The sequence below is a fragment of the Cebidichthys violaceus genome, unplaced genomic scaffold, assembly GCF_023349555.1.
Source record: "Cebidichthys violaceus isolate CVI_PGR_0920_01 unplaced genomic scaffold, fCebVio1.0.p SCAF_3, whole genome shotgun sequence".
In the NCBI taxonomy this organism is placed as follows: domain Eukaryota; kingdom Metazoa; phylum Chordata; class Actinopteri; order Perciformes; family Stichaeidae; genus Cebidichthys; species Cebidichthys violaceus.
In genome coordinates, this window is record NW_027176483.1 from 6,291,150 (window position 1) to 6,309,615 (window position 18,466).

The 18,466-nt window shown below is 43.1% G+C and overlaps 2 protein-coding genes across 3 annotated transcripts in view; one reads left to right on the forward strand and one right to left on the reverse strand.

Moving 5' to 3' along the window:
- LOC137881473 (calcium-independent phospholipase A2-gamma-like) overlaps nucleotides 1–14,936 on the reverse strand; it is a 21,071-nt gene extending 6,135 nt beyond the window's left edge. Inside the window, exons 1-8 of the mRNA XM_068723438.1 lie at nucleotides 14,803–14,936; nucleotides 13,244–14,501; nucleotides 12,170–12,319; nucleotides 11,100–11,251; nucleotides 10,623–10,717; nucleotides 9,699–9,870; nucleotides 9,006–9,063; nucleotides 8,464–8,658 (exon numbers count right to left, since the gene is read on the reverse strand). Coding sequence (XP_068579539.1) covers nucleotides 8,464–8,658; nucleotides 9,006–9,063; nucleotides 9,699–9,870; nucleotides 10,623–10,717; nucleotides 11,100–11,251; nucleotides 12,170–12,319; nucleotides 13,244–14,440 — 2,019 coding nt within the window. The 5' untranslated portion in view covers nucleotides 14,441–14,501; nucleotides 14,803–14,936. The remainder of the gene's footprint in view (nucleotides 1–8,463; nucleotides 8,659–9,005; nucleotides 9,064–9,698; nucleotides 9,871–10,622; nucleotides 10,718–11,099; nucleotides 11,252–12,169; nucleotides 12,320–13,243; nucleotides 14,502–14,802) is intronic.
- A 520-nt stretch (nucleotides 14,937–15,456) lies between these two features.
- On the forward strand, nucleotides 15,457–18,409 carry dnajb9a (DnaJ heat shock protein family (Hsp40) member B9a). Of its 2 annotated transcripts, none has more exons than XM_068722511.1 (3): nucleotides 15,457–15,565; nucleotides 15,999–16,250; nucleotides 16,509–18,409. In XM_068722511.1, exons 1-3 carry the CDS (start codon nucleotides 15,553–15,555, stop codon nucleotides 16,943–16,945), a joined length of 702 nt encoding a protein of 233 aa, XP_068578612.1. In that variant the 5' UTR covers nucleotides 15,457–15,552; the 3' UTR covers nucleotides 16,946–18,409. The 2 variants fall into 2 exon arrangements, with proteins under 2 accessions (XP_068578612.1, XP_068578611.1); XM_068722510.1 differs by lacking the exon at nucleotides 15,457–15,565 and adding an exon at nucleotides 15,616–15,703 and having other exon boundaries at nucleotides 16,020–16,250.
- Nucleotides 18,410–18,466: the final 57 nt, after the last annotated feature.

Genomic DNA, 18,466 nt, shown 5'->3' on the forward strand with positions numbered 1-18,466 from the left:
ATGAATTTGAGATATGTCACTAAATAAATGAAAACCTTGACCTGCTGGTGGGGCCAGATGAAAGGTCAGGGGATCATTAAAAGGCATCGGGAGTCATCCTTTGGGCACCATGAATTTCATGACAATGCACCTAATAGTAGCTGAGATATTTCAATAAAAAAAATTAAAATAAAATAAGAACGTCAACCTTGTGGTGGCACTAAAGGAAAAGTCGGGGATTACCAAAATCATTATCCTTCATCCTTTGAGGGCCATAAATGACAAAATAGTTGATATTTTAGTTGAGCGGTGAACATTGCTGGCGTGGCTAAAAATGAAGAAAATATTAAAAGAATTACAAAGGCAAATGACTCCAATCCCTCTGAGTCACACTGTCTGATAGAGGAATGTTCTATGATTCAATAGACGCTATCTTTATTATAATTAACCGTCTGAATCATTTAAAACCGTATAGTTAGCTTTCTGTTTGAGCCAGAGACTCAGAGGGCACCCGTCCCACTGGCTCAGATGGAAGTCGCACAAAGAGGGTTTCACTGTCCCACAAAGATTGGAGGAACTGCTGAGGCAGCTGTTTGTCCAAAGCACGTCGTTATGCACCAGTAGGGTATCTGGCAGACCAAGAAATGAACGCGGAAAAAGGGGAGAAAATGCCTGGATTGGTCCTAAAGGAGACTTAGAGGGACTTGCGCTGTGGAGAGCAGCAGACGAACCCAGCTGGAAACAAAACAACTAAGCACTTTTCTTATCACTCACACCACTGTGAGAGCCTCCATTTTCTGAACTCAGCGGCAATTATGGCAGCGGTCTGAGACCAGTCACGGGTTCTTTGTGCCGATAGCTGGGGGGCAAGTTTCACAAGCACAGTGGCCGGCCTTGCACACAGAACCAAGGCGTGTAACATTAGAAGCTAAAACTGCACAATGCTCCTGTGAGCTGGGACTTGAATGCTATAACTTGTCTCCATTTCACTGCACCTGCTCGGGCAATTCAAAGCATAGATGAGGCCTTTAAAGGAAAGTCTGATTTTCTTTGTGGTGCCACTGGAAGACGGTAGGTAGGGTTTATTTGTGTGTGTGTGGCGCTAAGAACTTTTTCGAAGAATCAATAATTTAGAAGGTAATTTGCATCTGTCATCTCCCTCCACAGCTGTCGTGAACAAACAAGCTTGCTTGAGGAAGACGGTGTCGGGCTCAATCTACACGGAGAACAGTTGGGCGGATGCTGAAGCGGTAGAGCCGCGGCTCTTTAACGCCCGTTATCAGTGTGGATATCCACACTTGGCTCGCTGCCACGTATCTCACACAAGGGATTCCTGAGGCCAGGGCATATTTGGACGTGGACTTAGAAACAATGATCTACTTAGGACTAACTGCAAAATGAGCTTTGCATACAAAATGGCCCAAAAAAAACAAGCTGTCAGTCAAACGCGCAGCATGACGCGAGGCGAAAGGTCACTTCCATTTATGTGGATTTAGAGCTGTAATGCTGCTCAAACTGACAATGGCTCGATCTCACTGTGAGGAAAAAGTGCCGTGCATCATGGGATGAATGTCCTCAGAGGGCACAACCCTGTCAGTCGAGACCATCCCACGAAGGTTTAACTTCAGTCTGAGAGGAAACTGAATTTTGAAATTCAGAGTTTGAATAATGCCTTCCTGAAAGGCTTAATGACTTCCTTTGACAGCGCTCCTTGATTCCGGCAGAGCCCATTTGTTGATACTCCAGAGGATCACAGCTCCTCTGGCCTCGCCTTTGCCCTTCAGGGTCTAACGGCTGATTCACAAATCAGCTCCTCGTTTCCCAGCAGCTCAAATAAAGCCACTTCTCAACTAATTAGAGCGCCTGCACCTTCAGGATCACGTTGCTCTTCTTCCTACGGCCAATTAAACTGAAATAAGGGCCGTTAAAAAGAAACCGTTCTTGCAGCGAATTCTGAAATAAAAACTACAGAGACGATCCGCGATAAATAAACAAAATTAAGACGTGTGCACGATTTATAGGGCCCTCGCTTTGCTGTTTGAAATTCCTCAGCCGTCATTAACTTTTGGGGGCTTATCTTCATTGTGCCAGTTAGAGCGGTCTTGGAGAGCGATTTGAATAGGAAAGAGGTGCTATCGTCAGGATCAGTAAAAGTCATTTCACGCCCCAGTGTATGTCAGCTCCCATTAGCTGGGACAGCAAACTTCCTCCTCTTCATTCAGCCTGGTTGCCTCTGTATCTCTGCCTCGCTAACCCGTGGGTGAGCTTCAATGGCGTCTTGTGCGAGGGTCATTACGAGCAGCCACAACACAGGAGAGAACAGAGGGCCTGCTCAAATCTTAAATGGAGGTGAGCCTTTTCGACGTACATCTGGTGCGCCGTTCACGTCCCGATGAGCAGCTGTAGTCATTAAAACTTCTTCTTTGGCTTTCTTTGACAGGGCCTGGACTGACGGAGCACTGAGCTCTGTCATGGTTCATCATGAGGCTCCCTTCTTTCAAATGATTAATTAGGGAAGCGTTACATAAGTCGTGGACATCTGATTGTGCCTGTGACAATGACCAGACTGTTTTCCAGAGATGGTCATTCAATCGAGTAGGTTATTAGGCTGCTGTAAAACAACTTTGTTTTTTGTTTTTTTAAAACTCACAGTACATAGCACAAATCTTCCAAATCAATCCACGCTGTTTGCACATAAAAAGCGAGCTTTCTCTGCTACTCAATACGTAATCAACAAAATAAATCTGCTCATTGAGTAAAATGAATTGCCTAAATGGCATCCAATCCACATAAAGGCCACCATTGTCCACAGTGAGGATGAGAATGACAACATGGTCGGTGTGGTGAGTGCCACTCTTAAGGTCAAGTCAGAGGTCTTCATGCCCTATTATGCAATTACGCCGACCAGTTCTCCGCTTTGCCTTTTTGCTTTATGGGCCTCAAAGGGGTCACATTGATGCTGTCAATAGAGGAGAGACCCATCTGTGTGTGCGCCAACTTTGCCCCCGGCAGGCAAAGAAATGAAGATCTACGGTTCACGGTTACCTTTTCCCACACATTGGGTGAATACGTGACCACACATGTACACACGGAATTGAAACAATGAATCATCCCTGAGACTGCGGCCATTCAGATTTAACTGTGACAATTCCTGCAGTGATATAAATGGCTGCAGATTTACTCAGTCTAGGTTCCCCCTCGAGGCTTTACGTATATATTTGACAACTTCATATTAGACGGCATAATTTTTCTGTCCATCACCGACTGAGCAATTTAAAGCCAATTTCCCTGCTGTACACAGGAGATGTGAGGGAACACAAGCACTTGCATACCAATACAATGTAAAGCGAGGCTCAAAGCTGCGATGTATTCCAAAGCATCTGTGGGCCACTGCAGCGCAGAAGTGTGGTGCACTGTGAGAAGACAAGGTGGTTAGAGACGGAGAGGCTCTCACACTGCAGTCAGTCAAGATAATCAGTGGCCCGACCTAATCCCCAAACAAGTGTGGCAGTGCACTCAAGTGTTTGTGCATGAGCGAAACAATACGAAAACAACAGAACAAAAAGAGCAGCCAGTGGAAGAAAACAAAAGTGATAATGAGAGAATCCGTGTGTGCGTGTTTATACTCGAGGGACAAAGATCCCCGAGTCTGTCTGGGAGGAGGAAGCTGTCTGCAGCAGGGCTCAAAAGTCTGAGCTCCATCCTCCGACAGCCTCCAGGCCGAGCTCTCGGGGCTTAACACAGGAGGAGAGGACTGGGATGAGGAAGTGGCTAAAAAGCTCAGATTCATACTCTTTGTCGCCTCCCCTGAATCCACCACCTCTCCTCCCTCTGCCTCATCCGAGAAGCACTGCGGTGCTGAGCAGGTAATCTATGACCAATAAATCCACCTCCAGTGGCCTTTACGAGGGAAAAAAAGGACAGAAAAAGGTGATCCAAAAAGGTTAGGATTTTTTTGAACTGCACTTTTGGAATGACACTTAATTATGTGAGACCGTATGCCACTTTCTCCTCTTGTGTCACACAGAATCATAACAGTCTGAGTTCCTTAGCCAAAGCTGCCACATTTAATGACTTCTTAGACACAAATTTACGTCTCATTCCCTCTGTCGTCTTTTAGCAACAAGAAATACGGCGGAGCCGATGAGACCCAGTCCACTTCAGGCTGTGTGAAGACTTTCTGCCGAGCGTTGAGCCGCGTTAGGTCTCTCAAGAGCTCACACTCTGGTGGTGGCCAACTGATGCCATGCCTCCCATCAAATGCTGGCAGAGGTTGGGTCCAAAACATTGCTCCCCATTCCTCCTCAGCGCCTCAGGAGAAGCCATGGCAACAAGGCGGAAGAAATTGGGCCCTCCTCGCCATTCCACGCATGCCCTGGCATCCATTGTGAAACGTCTGAAGTCTTCTGTGTTCTTAGGAGCAGAGATAACGGAGAGAGCTTTAATGTGGAACCTTCCTCGCTTCATCTCCTCCATTTTTTTCTCCACTCTTTTCCCCTTGTTCCCCCTCACTAAGGCTCTTGGAGCGACTGTGAGGCTTTGATAACACCACGGCCGCTCTGCTTCAAAAGGTCTTGCTCCAAGTTACAACACCCCCCCCCCCCCCGCGCGGGCATTACCGGTCTGAATCTAAAATTTCTGGCTCTGTCAGATTTCAATTTGCAGAAATCACAAAAACGTCTACAAGCAAACCCAACTTTCTTGAAACTCCAGCATTGGTTCAGCACATGGCACAGCGACTGTCCTGCTCTCGCCGAACAAAAGGGTGATTGTTCAGCGCTTGAATTAAGTGGAAAACTGTGGGCGTTTGTGGAAAAGGAGCGAGATGACTCTCTCTCTAGGGAATCCTGACAACGCACAGACAGCACGTTATGCTCATGGCTGGTTTCAGAGGCTTAAGTAGCCAATAAATAAAGCCAGAAGACTGGGTGGCAGTTTGAAGCTGGCGAGGTTCACGTGGAAAGTAAAGAAGCCGACAGCAGCGAGAAAATGTGTATTAGAAGGAGCTTATTAGAAATGCTGTTCTTTGGCTTTATCTTAGATTACACCGTCTAATAATGTTTAACAGCTCATTAAAACGTACATTGTAAAAGAGACACTTTTATGTGGGTGTCCAATCAGTGCTGATGCTAAATGGAGTCGATATGAAGATATATTAAGAGGCAATAAATTCCTCAGTGCATAACATATTGATCGAGAAATGCAGAGAATCTGTTGTAGTTCTGGCATCCAGCGGCATCCTTTGACACGACAGTGGCGGAGCGGTGGTAAGAACTAATACTATTACTCCAGCGCCTGGGCTCTAAATAGAGTAAAAAACAAAACAGAATTTCCTTTTCTTTGCTTGTGTAGCAAACTAGATTTGGTTCCATTAGCGAAAATGGCATCCCAAAACACGAGAGCGGAGGATGTTATGGACGAGGACACGTTCCATAGAGTTTTGGCTGACTCGGACAATCAGACAGATTTGTTTAAGCCAGAATATACGGCCGAAGAAATGCAGGTGCAGCGAGAGAGGAAAGGACTGGCAGGGACCCTCCAGACCCTGAGCTGATGCCAACAGAAACTGAATCATTCTGCTGCAATAAATGTCAGCGACTGCAGTTTTTTTGCAGGATGTCGTCGCCAACTCAGAGAGTGTGAGTGTGAGTGTGTGAGTGTGTGTGTGTGTGTGTGTTACTATGCATGGAAGTTTTACACCTCACATGGAAAAAATATCTCTTTATAAATAAAGTGTCTCCCAAACGGCTAATAAAGACACAATGGATGCTTCTGTAAGCGTTGACTGAGACAGGTTTTTCTAATGTCTTTCATTTCTAGATTGTTTTCCATTAATTTTATATTGTTGTGAAATACTTTTCAATGCAGAGGATCTTAAATCATGAAATCAAGATGCTTTATCTTTGTTGGCTCCAGCTGGCAGAGGCAGAAGTTGTGGATGTTGAAGAAGCTGTAAAGACTTAAACTAGAGGACATTTTGTTTTGGGAGGCCACTCCCACCTTCTTTCACATGCTATGGAATTTTGAACGTATGCATTCATATAAAACAACAAACTGAACTTTTTTTCAATATGTAGAGGTTGATAGCCCAATAATAATAATAATAATAATAATAATAATAATAATAATGTTGTGATGTTGAAATCCCTTTGGAAGAGCAAAGCATAGCTAAACAAATGCTTTTCCAAAAACAAAAAGGGATAGAAAGTGGAACAAATGACCAAATAACACAGGAATTGCCAGTGAAGGCAAAACACCTCCTTAAAAATATTCTCTACATTTTCACTAGCCTGACAAAAACACGAGCAGAACAGAATCAGAACAGAAGCTCTCTTTTTAGAATTTCATTCGGTTTTTTCTATCAGGATTTTTCTTTTGACAGAAACAAAATTATAATATAACATAAAAACAACAGATTTCTCGTAGCATGTATTAAATACATTGAACTAATGAGGTTGTCAAATCCTCTCACAGTAAAATGCTTCGTGCTGGAGTTTGGAATAACTGTCATTTGTCTTAATTGTCCGTCTATTCGTTCTAACGAGGCCGATGTGGGATTGAGTTGTGTGTGATGAATGCAGCGCCGCATTGGACTAATGTATGCACCTCTCAGAGTTGGCTGGGATGCTGCTCGACGCCGAGCTGAGGAAATCTCCCACCACAGGTGGGTTTTCATCAGCAAGTCTCTTTCATTCTCTGCCCCTGAACTTCCCCAGTCACCTACACAACCGCCACAGCTTCCAATTAAGAGTGTGGGAGCGCGTCGGCACGGGATATTGCCTTTGATGCTAACACATGCTCATTCACGTGTGCTGCTTCTGTCTTTACCCCCCCTACTTTGTTTTGAATGTCGATTCAAGGGGATATTGAAATCCGGATGCGACGGGTCAAACACTGGCTACATCCACTGAATACTCAAACAGAAGTGAAGCACAATGACTTGCATCTATGTTTTCCTTTTGCTTCTGTTTTGAACTAAATAAATTCCCACTTACTTGTTTTATTAAGATTCTAGATGGCTCTGCTCGTGTGGTTTATCGTTCCTGACTAAGCCCTTACTGAAAAGGTAAAGGCAAACAGAGCAGCCATACGTATTGATTAGTAAAACGGCAGAGTGGAGCAGTGGTTTGCGATGTCACGGATGGCTAATGCATACCTGTTTAGCGGTGATGGATGTGAGTGCGTCTCCCTGCGACTCACTCTCCCGTTAAGATGTAACTGAATGGAAATACACACGGACAGGAAGGAAATGGAGTCTGTGTCCCCCCCCCCCCCCCCCCCCACTTGCTGTGTGGAGGATTTTTCTCATTAGGCTCCTCAGAATCCGTCACTCTGCACCATCAACACTGACTGTACATGCATTTAAATCCGGCACCCCAACAGTAAGCGCTGGATTATTGTAGCAGAGGACTGCGGTTAAATTGTCACTACGTGTGTAAATATATGGTGCGAATGTGAAAGAAAAAAAAAATAAGCCTTCAAAAAGGTACAATGAACATGAAATATTTCACTTGACAAGCAACGGTCTACAAGCTGTGCACATGGTGGCAGACTGAGGACTTGTTTTCTTCATAGCCAAACAGTGCGGAGTATTAAAATGTTACAGAATAGAAACATTTGAGAGAGAGAGAAACATGTGTTTTCCCCAATACCTTAGCTCGCCCCTGACCAAGTTCTATTAATCGGACTGGAAAGAGTGGCCTTACGTCTGGCAGCCCAAGAAGATGGTGTATATATGCACACAAGGTACGTCTATGACTATTTACTATGTCATTTTGACCCTTGTCATGAAAAGAAATGCACAGATGTGGCTCACGTCTTCTTAAAATCAAATCCAATTGTGTATCACAGTGTTGGAAAATTGTGTTAAATAATCATAAAGACATATCCCAGAGACACCCATTAAGCATATGGACTAGATTCAATAAACTTGTTTTTTGGACAAAATTACAAAACACCAAACAAAGGACTTGGCAGAAATTGGACTTTGAGTCCTCTTGACAAAAGGAATTTAAAATAAATTAGGAAAAAATGAAGCTTGATCACACAAAATGTTTCAATATAGTTACAATCCCAAAATAGAGGTCAAAATCTGACCAGTGCAGATGTTGTATTGACCCTAAAATGTGTGCATGCAATGTTTGTACGCATGTCTTGGATTGACCTCTTGTAATGCGCTAATTTAAAAACCCATTAGCTGTGAAGGCTGCCAAAGAGAAAAAAATCCTAAAAGAAATCATTAAATATTCATCATGGGCTGTCACTCTGTCCACATGTTCTCTTGGAATTTAAGCTTATGTAAAAGTTGTGCTCATGACAATCGTCCTCGATAAAAGCATCCACTAAAAGCTTAAAATCTAGATGTAGTGTTTAAATCCACTGCCATGAAGTCCTATCATTGTCCCTCTTCTGTAACTCAGGAGATAAAATGTATGATTCAATCATCAAGGTTACTGCCCAGTTACTGCTGAGAGTGGGACTGACCTGGTGGAGATCATTTCCCAACTTGAACTCCTGGAAATAACCGGGGGCTGCTGACGAGGCCCGGATGGCCTGCCAGAGCTGGTGCTGGGAACCCCCCAGGTAGTGGGAGCGCACCCCGGGCAGCAGGTTGTAGTTCCTGAACACGTAAGCCTTGAGAGGAGTGCCGCGGTTCACAATGGTGCTCACTGCTGCCACCTATAGACAGAGGAAATGACACACAACCAGACTCTTCCAGCATGAGGCAGCATTTTACAAACAGAAAATGCAAGCTTCATATCAAGATCGACCTTCTGACAGATCGATTTAATATCATCTCTATACTGCGGGCTTCACAGGAGGCTGCTGATATACAGATTCCTGGATACCTCTTTATCAACGGTGTCTTATATGGCTTTAGAGCGTAGTTTCCTTCCACTTGTCATTGCAGAGATAGAAGCTTTTTTTTTTTTTATATATCCCATCAATGTGAGCCAAAGTCTCAGTGGTCAGTGCCCGAAAAGAACAAAAGTGAAGAATGTGTGAGGCCGTCTTCTGAAGCTCACCTTGGGGCATTCAGGGTTTCTTGAAGTTTCCACCAGAAGCTGAGAGCCCATTCTCTCTCTGTGGAAGGGAAGATAGGGTTATGATATTTTATTATATATTATATTATTTATTGTAGCATGACTTAAATGACTAAAACTTATTTCTGCAAGCATCACAAAATCCTCCAGCATATCACTTAATGGAGTTTGAAACCATTTTGTGATTGCCATCATTATTTTCAGAAGGACAATTCTACTGCTCGTAAGGTTTTTAGGCCGTTTACAACAATCCATGAATTCAACACGAGTGCCGACAAAATATTTACACATGCAGTGATGGTTTTTATTCTTTAATATCATTTTACAGTTTTTCCAACCAGCCACTGTTTTACACTTCCTTCCATATTGGATAACCCTTGAAATTTGCTTGAGTTAGTTACCCATCACAGTGAACACCATGTCTGCTTTTATGGTTACCCATAATACATTATTGTTGCATGGCAATGCAGTGCAGACATGGCAAATAATCTCCAGTTTAAATGCATTATTACGCTTAGACAAATTTAAAGCGCAGCTTTGATGGATTTCCAAATTTTAGTGAGGTACTTCCAAATCACCGTTTGCTTTTTGCTTCCTGTTTTTCCACTTACAAACATTTAAACATCCAAATTAACAAAGCACAAGCACCACTCCATTAATGACAGAGGAACTGACCTGAGGATGTTCTCCCAGGCTTCGCTGTCATAGAAAGCATGGTTCCAGCCCATCTTTACAGTACCAACAATGACGTTCTGCTTGAAGACATCTGAACCCAGCTTGCGGTAAAGATCGTCACACTCGTTCAGGGGGATTTGGAACACACCTAGCATGAACCCCAAGATGGCACCTAAAAAAGGGAAAAACACGAGCAAACATTCACAGCAGGAAAGTGACTGAGAAAAACCGGTAAATAAACCACACAACAGCATGCTTTGGCAAACAGGAAGTACAAGAGCCACAACAGTGCTATGAGGGCAGAGATGGGGTGTACCTGAATAATGTGGGTGATCAACCTCACCAGATGTGGCCCAGATGGGTTTTTAAAATGTGTGAACATCATTCGATCAGGCAGACGGATTACATTATGCTGTGAAAACATTCACTAAATGTGAAAAGGAAGTGCCTCCAACTGGTGGGGATTAAGACTGAGAGAACTGACAGGAGCTGGGGACAAACAGAAACTTCTGGTGGTGATTAAAGGCCACAGTGCTCTGCAAATATTTTATCAAGCTGCAGTGAAACGAAAACAACCAAGCAGCAGGTGAAGACAGCTGGAGGATGGTCCACAGCATCCCCTAGTGGTGATTTTGCATACAGGGGGAAAATATATATGTATACGCCTATTAACAACTCCTAAAACCAAATGAGGCAATGCAATGCCATGATAAATATATTTCATGATCTGTTTAACAGTTTGAAACAGATTTACTGAGGCCTGACTTGAGTACTAAGCACAGTGGTGTTGGTGGTGAAATTGAGGTCAAAATAGGAGCAGAGCAACAAATGGGTCAGTCTGTGATCAGCGCTGCCCGTCCCACATGCAACGTTGCTCAAATAATCCAGACACATACAGAGAAGTAGGGCAGCAGGACAACGCACCTGTGCTGACACCACAAATGTAATCAAACAGTTTGTAAATGGGCTTCCCGGTCAGGGCTTCCAGCTGGTGTAACGTCTGAAGCGCAACAAGTCCCCTGAAAGTACAAAGTGAGACACGAACACACACAAAGAGTTTTAAATGAATAAGATGACGACCACAGCGCGCGCGCGCACACACACACACACACACACACACACACACACACACACACACACACACACACACAATCTAAAAAGTGACAGCTGATTGATTTCCCACTATCATAACAAAGAAGGAAATAAATCCTTCTTCATTTAACTGAATGTTTCTCAGGAGTACATTTACTTTATTGAAACTGTAAATAGAAGCAGTGAATAGCTTTTTAAAACATGGCCTTGACTTCAATAAACGCTATTAAGTTCCTTTTGGAACAAATTTGACATCAGTGACTCATATCTTACAAAAAAAAAAAAACCCCAGCAGAGCTGAACTTGTACCTTAACCCTCCTCCATCTATGGACAGGATCCGAATGCCCCGGCCTTTCACAGGTTTATGGTAGCCCACCAGAGCGAGGGCTTCTCTAACTGCCGCCCTCAGGCCTGGGTCACTGGCCTGGTTCAGACGCAGCAGGCAGGGGATAACCTGCTCCTGATGGACACATAAACATACATCAGACGAGGAACTGAAAAACACAGTCGGTCGTAGAGGATTAACATTCCCAACACCGGTAAACGGTTTGAAAGGTTAGCGCTCAATAAGTTCCTGACACCATCACCGATAAGGCAGAGACATAAATAAATGCGGCAGTATGTTGCCTGCATGTTCAGTAGTTGCCAAGCTCTGACACTAAACAGAGAGCAACATGTAACCTGTTGCCACAGCTGACAAACTGACATTTGCCTGGCATGAGAAGATCCTCAAACACGAGCAGAAGGCCATTATCAACATTACTTACACGCTACGGCTGTTTAAGAATTCATGCCAAACACAACAGGATTATGTAATGTGTAAAAACATGCTGCTGTCATGTCTAAGGTTTCTTCCATGTCTGACTACAGCCTTGAATACATTGGTATGGAGTTTGTCGATACATGGAAATATCTGGGAATTCCGTTGGACAATAATCTAAATTTTAAGCATCACATTTACAAGCAACACTTGTACATAATACCCATAATCTTATGCCAGATCATTGGCTGGGCTTTAAGGGGCCACCTGTGCAGTCGATTTTATTATGGCAACAACTTTGTCATGTCTTGTTGCCTTTTTTTCTGTATGAACGTTTCAATTTCTGTCTATTTAACCTCTTCCGTAGATACATGGACTTGTTTTTACTCTATAATGTATTGTTTTTGTTTTATTGTATGCATGAAATTGACGTGCATTTGACATAACTTTGCTACCTTCTTGGCACGATCACCATCACAAGATTTTTTTCTGAATGGATTTTTGCTGGTTTAATAAAAGTTAAACAAAAAATGAATAATAAGGATCCGGAGCTAGTGCCAAACAGAAGAGTTGCTGCTTTTGACATGCTAAGTAGCATCAGACGCATTCCTTCCTCACCTTGACTGCAACACCACTGGTCTCTGGGAACTCCAGCAGATGGTAGCTGAGGTCCTCCACCCTGTTGATGTAGACCCTTACATCTGAGGCCCTGTGGAGAGCCTGAACCAGACCCCGGGTTCGATTGTCCACACTCACCCTGGCAATGATCTGGAGGGAAAAAAAAGAAAAGAAAAGTGAAACCAGTTAGGTCCAGCTTATCATGGCTCATTTAAGAAGGTCAGTCTGAAGAAGAAAATCTGCTGGAGACATCCCGTGTGGATGTGCTAATAAACTGCACCTAAGGGAGCTACAGGCCTTTATTTATAATTTCATTTAAAAAAAAGGAAACTCTCATTTCTATTTACAATACGACATTGTAGCTAATGAATGTTGTCACTATAGTTTAATTTCTTTCTCATGTGACCTCCTAGAACAAGATGAGAAGCAAGCAGTGAGAACATTAATACATGTCCAACCCATCACACAATACAATCCCCAATATGCCATCATATCATGAGTTGATCTCAGAAATCATTCCAAAGATACTGTCAACAAATGTTTACCTTCCCAGTCATTTTAACTAGATTGTGTTACTTTGATGGGACAGATTTCATGTCTCCTCCTTGGGTTGAGTGTAACAACATGAACAAAACCCACCAATGATTGATCTACTGTATATCAGCCAACATCACGCAGTGTTCTGCTATTTCAAACAAAACATATTATTAGATCCCGTGATAAATATTCAGTCCTGCCTTGACATTAAGTGTTGTGTTAATCTTCACAACAGCAGGCTCGGCCTATAAAAGGTGCACACCTTTTGTGGCCCTCTAACTCCACAAGGGGGTTATTTTTGAAAATAGATTCCGAGAAGTCAGACAGCACGTCAGCACACTGCACTACCCTGAGACGTATAGAATAGCAAGAGCTCTGGTCAATATCCGGACAGTAGGCAGCCTTCTATATAATATACATATATATATATATATATATACACATACATACATACATACATACATACATACATACACACACAATAATACTCAGAATTATGTGATGTTGGATTTATCTTTCACTTTAACATAGACCTACCTTCTCTCTTTGAAGTAGTAGTTTTTTGGCTTTCTCCTCTGCAGTCTTCTGCTCCTTACTAATTGTGACCTCAACCTGTTGGACAGATGCGTCCTCTGCCTTCTTTTCCTCCACTGCAGCATTTTTGTACTCTGCCGTCCTAAACTTTGGGACCAGGGGAGCAATGTAGCTTCCTACGAAGGCTTGTACAGTGGGAGCCGAGTAGGACAGGTAGTGTCCTAAGCCCTTCTTCGTGGAAGGCGGGGTAACCGGAGCAGCGGAGACTGTTTTACCAGGCACTGGCATGAGGTCACTAGTGTGTTGACCCTGAGAGGAAGCAGAGGGAGAGTAAACATTGTCCACTTTCTTGTCATTGGTACTGCTGCCAAAGTAGGAGTTGATGTGATGGGCCAGGTAGTTGTAAGTCTCATCCAGGCTGACGGAAAAGGTGCTGGGATGGAAAAGTGCCGTGGTTTGTTCGGAAGTGGAGCCCTTGCTCTCAGGATCACTCAGTGAAGGTTTAGGCTCCTTTTGCTTCCTGGCAGAACTGGCTTTGACAGCGGGAACAACGCGTCTCAGCCTTTTCTCCTTAAGTTCCCCCACAGTCACAATTGAGGCAGTGACGGTCGCTTGGGCAGGGTTGTGAGAATGTGTGGTGGCAGTGGCATTTGCATCAAATGTAGCGGCAGAGGTAGGAATAGAAGGTGTGGCGGAAGATGAGCTGCATATAGGTTGAGGTGGAGTAGATGTAGAAGGGGGAGCAGGACTAGGTGGGACTGCGCTCTCCTCGGCCTTTGAGGCCGACTCAGCACTTGCCTCAGCCTCTTTCCCACCACTTAAAGCATTCGGCTTGAGTTTGGCGATTTTGGAGAGAAGTTCTGCGTGTGTCCCACTCACAGCTTTAGAAACCGTGTCCAGTGTGTTCCTGACCCGCGACATCTGTTGGCTCAGACCAGCAGACCACCGTGAGGCTGAAGTGTTCAAGTACAAGGTGCTGGTGTGGAGTCCGAGCCTTTGTCTCACCTGGTGAGCTTTACAGATCCATCCCTTCCGCCCGGTGATCCTGAGGTGGTGGACGTGCCTCCTGCTGAGATAGCCAACCTTGTAGCAACAGGGCTGTTGTACATGGACCCTGCAGTGAGAGGTACTAGACACGGGGAGTGATGCTGCTGACTTGCTTAATATGACCCAGGTTTTTGGAGCCCATTTATGACTCATCCTTCCAGCTCAAGAGTTTGTGACATCAACATCAACATCTATGCTCTCCCATTTCATTAACCTGGTGATAAACAATAAAAAAGGTTATGGATAAATGATAGAGAATAGAAGTGAGAAGGAAAATTATAAAAATGTCATGACGTGGATAAAACTCCTAACACTGCTCCTAAAAAATGGCCTGTGAGAATTGCTGTTTTCTTAAGTAGCAAAATCTCCTGAGAGGAGAACAAAATAGCTCATTTCTAACGTTACTGACCATAACATACTTCAACACCAGCCACTATTAGCTGTTAGCTCCACTATCGCAGCTAGCTAACTCAAGCAGCATTCATAAAGGCAACACAAAGCATAACAAACCATACCTGTTAATGTCACCGTATCATAGAAACCGGAAATCCTGATATATTCTCATTGAGTCGCCAACCTTCGTAAACGTTTACACAAAAGTATTACAACGTAAGTTATGGCAACACACGGTCACTCGACCTGGTCAACATCCACGATGACGTGCGGCGTCAGTCAAATGGAAAACAATGATCACGTGACACTCTCTGTGCTCTGCAATTGGCTGCCTGTTACTCGGCCCCTTAAATAGACTGTGTTGATTGGTTGAGAAAGTTCTCGCCACTGGTAACTGTAGCAGAGGTTCAATTTCTGAGAGTACTGCCGGGCGTCTCCCGGGTAGGCCATGGGGAGGGTGGAGTCAGCATCAAATAATAGAAATGGAGCCCCCCACTCTTCTATGTATCAGGCGGGATGCGCATATGACTTAATTGAGCGCTACGCAGGCTTTTAAAAACATGGTGACATGTGTTACAATGTTATGTGGTGTTTAAATATGCCTCAAAACTCTATTATATCACAGTATCTATAATGCAATGTTCAGACGTAGGTGGTAGTAGTATCAGTTAGTAATACTATTCATTTAAAACAGTAAATAACTGCTGTAAATACTCAACAACAACACCAAGGTCACTACCGGACAGTTGAAGGGGGGCAGTACCGGTATTGGCCGACAAAGGGCAGTAGAGTATCAACGCTATCTGATAACGTTTAGTTACTCTGATTCAGTGAAGGATCGAAGAAGACGTGGAAGCGTTGGCCGGGGTACCATGATGCAGCTTCTGACCGCTACCTCTCGATCACAACAATCACCGCGAGTAACAACTAAACACCATCATGTTTAGCGTCGGGTAAATTGTGGATATTGGTAGAACTGCAATAAAAAAACATCTTAAGCTGCACTCGTTCGCCACTAAAAAGGTAAGAGCGTTACATAAAAGGAGAATAACGTCAATTGGGCAGCACCTTCTGTTAGCAATGCCAGCTAACGATAGGAGTGAAACAGTCAAATATAACGTCAATACTTATTTATATGAGAGCCAAGGTAGCGTTAATCTGTCTTTTTTGCGAAGCATGTATTTTTTGTTGCAGAAGTTAATACGGTGACGTCATCTAGCTTGGATAACTAGTGCTGTTCATGAGCTAGCGGTTTACTAAGGTGCCTTGTTCTCTCCTCTGCTTCATTGCATGCAACACATTTAACTGTAATTGTTCTCTCTCTCTTTCTTCAATACAGGGGACATCAGAGCCATGGCAGCCGCCCAGTCTGCTGTGACGTTTGCAGTGTGCATCCTCGTGATAGCAGAGCTGATCCTCGCCAAGAAGGACTATTATGATATCCTGGGAGTGCCTAGAGATGCTACTGAGCGACAGATTAAAAAAGCTTTCCACAAGCTCGCAATGAAGCATCACCCAGATAAGAGCAAGAGCCCGGACGCCGAAGTGAGGTTCAGAGAAATTGCTGAAGGTACACTAATCTTTCTTTCTCACTTAGGTGTGAAAAATGCAGTTGTTTCCGGACATACTGGAATAATATTCTTATTTCTAATGCAACATTCTGTCCAGTGTGGAGATGAGAGTATTGTTTAGCCTGTCTCGATTTCAATTCAAGAATTCTGGAGGATAAATATAGCTGAGCTTGCATGTTACCATATATTACACTAAATCCATGACTTTGTAAAAATGATGAGACCTTAACTGAATTTTGTCTTTTCTTTTTTTTCAGCTTATGAAACTTTATCAGATGAAACCAGAAGAAGAGAATATGACCAGTTTGGTGACACCTCTGCGTACTTCACTGAGGAGACACCAGGCAGACATCGACAGGGTGCCCACCAGCCTTTCAGCTTCAACTTTAACGACATTTTCAAAGACTTCGACATCTCCAGCCAAAACAGGCACGCCCGTCACCAGAGACACTTCAATGAACACTCCAAGTCCCACAAGGAGTCCAACGGCAGACACAAGAGACACTTTCAAGGGGGTTTCGGAGCAGGTGTCTTTGATGACATGTATGACGACATAGAGCGAATGTTTACCTTTGATAGACAGGCCAAACAGACTGACAACAGATTCCATGGTGCATCGAAACAACACTGTAGAACAGTGACGCAGCGCAGAGGAAATATGGTAACCACTTACACAGACTGTACCGCATCTTAAGATGCAATGTAACATGACTTCTGACTCAAAATCACTGTTGTATTAGGTAACAAGACACTTGGTTCAAATGCTGTGAAATTTGAGCAGTGACGTTGATATCTCACATTCAGGCACAGAATGATTTGAGCAGTTAGGTCTACATTTATATTGTTTTTTCAAACTATTCCGTGTGTGTGTGTGTGTGTGTGTGTGTGTGTGTGTGTGTGTGTGTGTGTGTGTGTGTGTGTGTGTGTGTGTGGACTTGAACATGATTGTAGTAGTTTTTCACTTGTTGAAATAAGCTGACAGGGAGTATTTTGTCAGTATTTTCTAAGCACCTTCTTTGATCGTGAAATTGTACAGTTTGTGAAAATAAAACAATCACACTAAATTTGGCACAAGAATACCCATGTGTCAGTTCACCACTAGTTCACTACTTTCACCCCGTTGTTTTGTTCAGTTTTTTTACTTTCTTTTGTTTAGGTTTTGCCATTGTGGGTCTCAAAACATGACTGAAGGTAGAAACAATAGCAACCGGTGGAGTTTTGCTTATGGTTGTCAAATGGGGAGCAATGTCAACAAAATCTGCAACCCTCCACATGTTGGCTTGTTGAACTGTTTCAGTTTGTGCTAACGCTACATCTTGTTGAAATATATATGTACTCTATACTTCCAGTCATGTCTTTTTGAATGTCATATAATGGAAAAATGTGTTGTTACATCTCCACCAGGCAATTGTGAAGAAAAGGTTTAAGTGCATAGAGAAATGCTTGTGACTCTAGCCTTTCATTTAACACTAGTGTGAAGCCCATAATGTCCTGTTTTTCTTGGTATATGTGGTGTTTTGTGCATTTTGTAGTGACAAAGGACATCTGGGTTGAGGCCATCTTTAATACAAAGAAGTCACAACCATTTCTGAATCACACCTTTTCTAATGTGTTCTAGATGTGGAGAATTTAATCTGAATTTACTATTACAATGCTTGAAATGTACCCAGAAAGTCTCAAATATAGGTATTTAAGAACTTTTGATTGGTGCATCAGAACTTGCAAAGGACCAATTTAGCTGTAAGCTGACTACAGAACTTACTATAGCGTTCATGACTTCTAATTGTACTAGTCACGAGGTTTATTGTTTTTTAACAGAGTACAAGGGTGTAAATTATTGCATTTTTGAATTAACATTAAGTGTAAGAATACTGCAGTCCTGCAATGCTGAAATACTGTATAAGAGCATACAAGTGTCAATGTTTGATTCTCTGAATCTGGTGATTTACCTCAGTGTTGACTAGAAGACGAAACTCCTAGTACATTCTGTTTTATAGGTTTATTTTTCCATATGTTACATCGTACCTTTTACAGTGACATGCTCATTCTACATTTTTGTGTGCAATATTTATTTCCTATTCTGATGGTGTTGTAAATATTCAATGGCACTTTTAATTTTGTATAAAATGTGTTTCGAGACATAAAAAGAAGAGACCAAGCTGAGTTTCCTTCTCTTTTCTTGTTTTTATGTTGCGTGTAAGAGTGAAAATGTTTT

What these genes read in the sequence shown, in the direction of transcription:
- dnajb9a (XM_068722511.1), top strand. An exon ending in GTTCAGAGAAATTGCTGAAG is followed by an intron (nt 16,251 to 16,508) that starts GTACACTAATCT and finishes CTTTTTTTTCAG; the next exon opens with CTTATGAAACTTTATCAGAT.